At 51.0% G+C, this 3,458-nt stretch overlaps 1 protein-coding gene across 2 annotated transcripts; it reads left to right on the top strand.

The window, feature by feature from the left end:
* The first annotated feature begins 105 nt into the window (after positions 1-105).
* Tmem208 (transmembrane protein 208) lies at positions 106-3,346 on the top strand. Of its 2 annotated transcripts, none has more exons than XR_004945023.1 (6): positions 106-211; positions 769-864; positions 1,929-1,988; positions 2,581-2,743; positions 2,880-2,964; positions 3,067-3,346. XR_004945023.1 is itself a non-coding variant. In XM_036188542.1 (6 exons), the coding sequence occupies exons 1-6, from the start codon at positions 206-208 to the stop codon at positions 3,202-3,204; spliced, it is 522 nt and encodes a 173-aa protein (XP_036044435.1). In that variant the 5' UTR covers positions 106-205; the 3' UTR covers positions 3,205-3,346. The 2 variants fall into 2 exon arrangements, 1 of the variants encoding a protein (XP_036044435.1); XM_036188542.1 differs by having other exon boundaries at positions 2,581-2,717.
* Positions 3,347-3,458: the final 112 nt, after the last annotated feature.

A 3,458-nucleotide genomic window follows, 5' to 3' on the forward strand; every position in this document is an offset into this window, starting at 1 on the left:
TCTCCGCCCCCGCGCAAGGCTTTCTGGGAAGTGTAGTCCCGTCACCCCTGGGGCGGGGCCTGGGAAGGAAATGGAATCCACTTCCGTCCAGAATCCTGACGATTTCGGTCTGTACCGGAAGTGCATGGGCTGCCGATGTGGTGTCTACTGACTGCAGTTCCAGTTACTCGCCCTTGTTTCCGTGGCTGGGTATTTGCTTCAAACTATGGCGGTAAGAAGGATGGGTAGGGCGGGGTCTGCACCGGCAAAGCTTTCCCGGTGTTGGGAAAGTGGAAACAGGAAGGACATGAAGGCATCAGGCACTGGGCCAGAGAGGGGCGCCATCCAAATGGGCTGTGGTAGAGAGAGTGGGTTGCGGGGAGAGTTGTAGCGCAGGAATATACCAGAGCTAGTAGGAGGCAGGGGGGCGCCGTTGTCAGTTCCAGATCTGAACTCCCGCCCCTCCCCAAGCTGGAGAGGGACGCCGTTAAGTTCCCCTGGAGTTCCTTCGGAGAGGTCCTTAGCCCAAAGCTAAACCTTACCAGGAGAGCCAAAGAAGGTATTAATGTAGTTCGGGTTAATTTCAGGGAGAGCATTAGGCGATCGTAGCTCGGGGTAGTGTAAAAATGGTGTCTTGACACAGGGGAGGGTGGACTAGAGGAGTGGAAGTCTAATCAGGGATTGCTAGGTTTGACAGAGTACGATAAGGACTTCGCTGAGGTGCAGATAACTAGGCTGGTGTGAGGAGTGAGGCACAAAAGCTGACAGCATCTCATCATCCCTCTGCAGCCCAAAGGCAAAGTGGGTACAAGAGGGAAGAAGCAGATATTTGAAGAGAACAAAGAAACTCTCAAGTTTTACCTGCGGATCATACTGGGAGCCAATGTAAGTTGCCGGCCTCATGTTTTTCTATGCCCTTTAATAGCTCCGTCGTCCTCAGAGCTGTCTGATTAGGAGTACTGCTAAGTGACAGCCAAGGTTCCAACAGAGAATGTTGTGAAGAAACGAAAAGCTTGTGTGAAAGCACAAGCCTGTAATCCTTGCACTAGGTACGCTGTGGCAGGAGGACAGGAAGCTTGCCATTTGCTTTGGTCTACATAGAAACCCCATCTCAAAAAAGGGAGGGGAGGGATGAGAGGAGCCAGCCATAATGATACATAACTGTAATTCTAGCTACTTGAAAGACTGAGGCTAGAGTGTTCAAGGATAACCTGAGCAACAAAGCAAGACAGAAAGTGTAGCTCAGTGGTAGAGCCCTTGCCTAGGTTTGATCACCAGCACTGCCTGCCCCCCCACCCCAATATCCAGAGCAGAGTGGTTAAGAGAGAGGACCTGGGTTCCATTCGTAGCACCCACATGGTAGTTTACAACCATCTGCTCCAGAGGATCCAGTGCCCTCTTCTGACCTCTGTGGTACCAGGCACACAAGTAGACATGTGGTGCACATACATACATACAAGCAAAACACTATGTGCATAAAATATATTTTAAAACATTTTTTAAAAAGTAGCCAGGTACTGGTCGGTGGTGGCACACACCTTTAACCCCAGCACTCGGGTGGCAGAGCCAGGTGAATCTCTGTGAGTTTAGGCCAGCCAGAGCTGTTACACAGAGAAACCCTACCTCAAAAACAAACAAACACACAAAAAAGAGTGCCAGGCACAGAGGAAGTGTGAACTAGAATTAGAAGCAAAATGAAGAAATGAAAGGGGAAAAAGCCCCAAATGAAATGAAGCAGTGAGTCCCAGCTGAGTCTGACTGTCCTCACACTACACTAGGGCTTCTTTCCTGGACTGACATGGGGTAAGAGTTGTCTGACTCAGGAAGCAGAGCCCTTCTACCGCTTGGTTCCTTCCTCTCAGTCTGGCCCAATCCTTGGTCAGAGTTGAGGAAAGCTCATAATTTGGGGGTAGCTTTCAACCCCAGCCTGATCCTGTGTTTGCTCGTAGGCCATATACTGCCTTGTGACCTTGGTTTTCTTCTATTCATCTGCCTCATTTTGGGCCTGGGTAAGTATCCCTGTTGGGATATTCAGTCACACTGTGAAACCCAAGTGTGCATCAGCGTTAATTAAATAAAATTCACCTTGGGTCAGGAGGCTGAGACAGCAACTAGTTGACAGGAAGTAATCATAGAGCATCAGAGGGCATCTGGAAGAGAGAGAGAGAGGCACCAGAAGTAGGGAGAGAGGGATTTGTAGTGGCTTTTTTTGTCTGGCAGAGCTGAAGGAGGCTCTCTTTGGGAGATGTCAGCAAAGAGAGGACAGCTAGTTGCTACCCAGCCTCTCTGAGCTGGCAGGTTTTCACCCCAGCCTTTGACTCTCGAGTCTTACTTATAATTGGAACAAGAGAGATGTAGTTAAAGCTACCTTTAGTGGCAGTGGCAGTGCTGGTGCCCATGGGAAAAAGAATTCCCACCAGGCTGTGACCTGAGTGGCCAGGCTGCTGCTAGAGAAGCAGGCCAGTTGCTGGCTGAAAGAGCAGTAGCTTAGGGCGCAGCCACTGTGCTGGAGTTAAAACAATACATCCCCATCCTGGGAAGTAAATGAGTGTACACGATCAGTGCCTGGCAGCTTTTGATACTCGTTTTCTTGATTTGCAGATGGCCCTAGGCTTTAGTTTGGCAGTATATGGGGCCAGTTATCACTCTATGAGCTCGATGGCTCGGGCAGCCTTCTCTGAGGACGGGTCCTTGATGGATGGTGGCATGGACCTCAACATGGAGCAGGGCATGGCAGAGTGAGTGTCCCCCATCGCCAGCCCAGGTGAGCGGCCCCAGGGCTGGGGCGCTGGGGCCCACACAGCCCAAGACTCACAACTACTTTCAACTTGAACAGTACGGAAGGGGGCAGAACTAGGGCCAGTCTACTATCCTTGGCAGCCTCTTCCTTCTATCCACAGGCACCTTAAAGATGTGATCCTACTGACAGCCATTGTTCAGGTGCTCAGTTGTTTCTCCCTCTACATCTGGTCCTTCTGGCTTCTGGTACGTGGACTGGAGGCCTGGGCCTCCGAAGGAAGCACTTAACACCCCACCCCACCCCTGCTAGTCCTTGCAACTGGCCTCAAGTTACCCTTTCTGTCCTAGGCTCCAGGCCGGGCCCTTTACCTCTTGTGGGTAAATGTGCTGGGCCCCTGGTTCACAGCGGACAGTGGAGCGCCAGCACCAGAACACAATGAAAAACGCCAGCGCCGACAGGAGCGGCGGCAGATGAAGCGGTTATAGCCATCACTGTGGCCACAGACTGCTGGGCGCTGGTTGGTTCTGTTAGGCTGCACGGGCCCATGCCTGGAGCAGTGAGGGGCCTAGTTTAAGGGCCAAAAGCAGCCTGAAATATAGGATAACTAAATAAATTGTTTAGAATGTGGCTAGTGGCTGTGTGGATGATAATGTACAATAAGTAGGAAGAATTAGTCCTATGATACTTCTTTCTTGGCTTAGCTAGGCAAAGACCTTAAAAGAGGAAAAAGGCTCTTGGA

Source organism: Onychomys torridus, chromosome 5, assembly GCF_903995425.1.
Source record: "Onychomys torridus chromosome 5, mOncTor1.1, whole genome shotgun sequence".
Classification (NCBI taxonomy): Eukaryota; Metazoa; Chordata; class Mammalia; order Rodentia; family Cricetidae; genus Onychomys; species Onychomys torridus.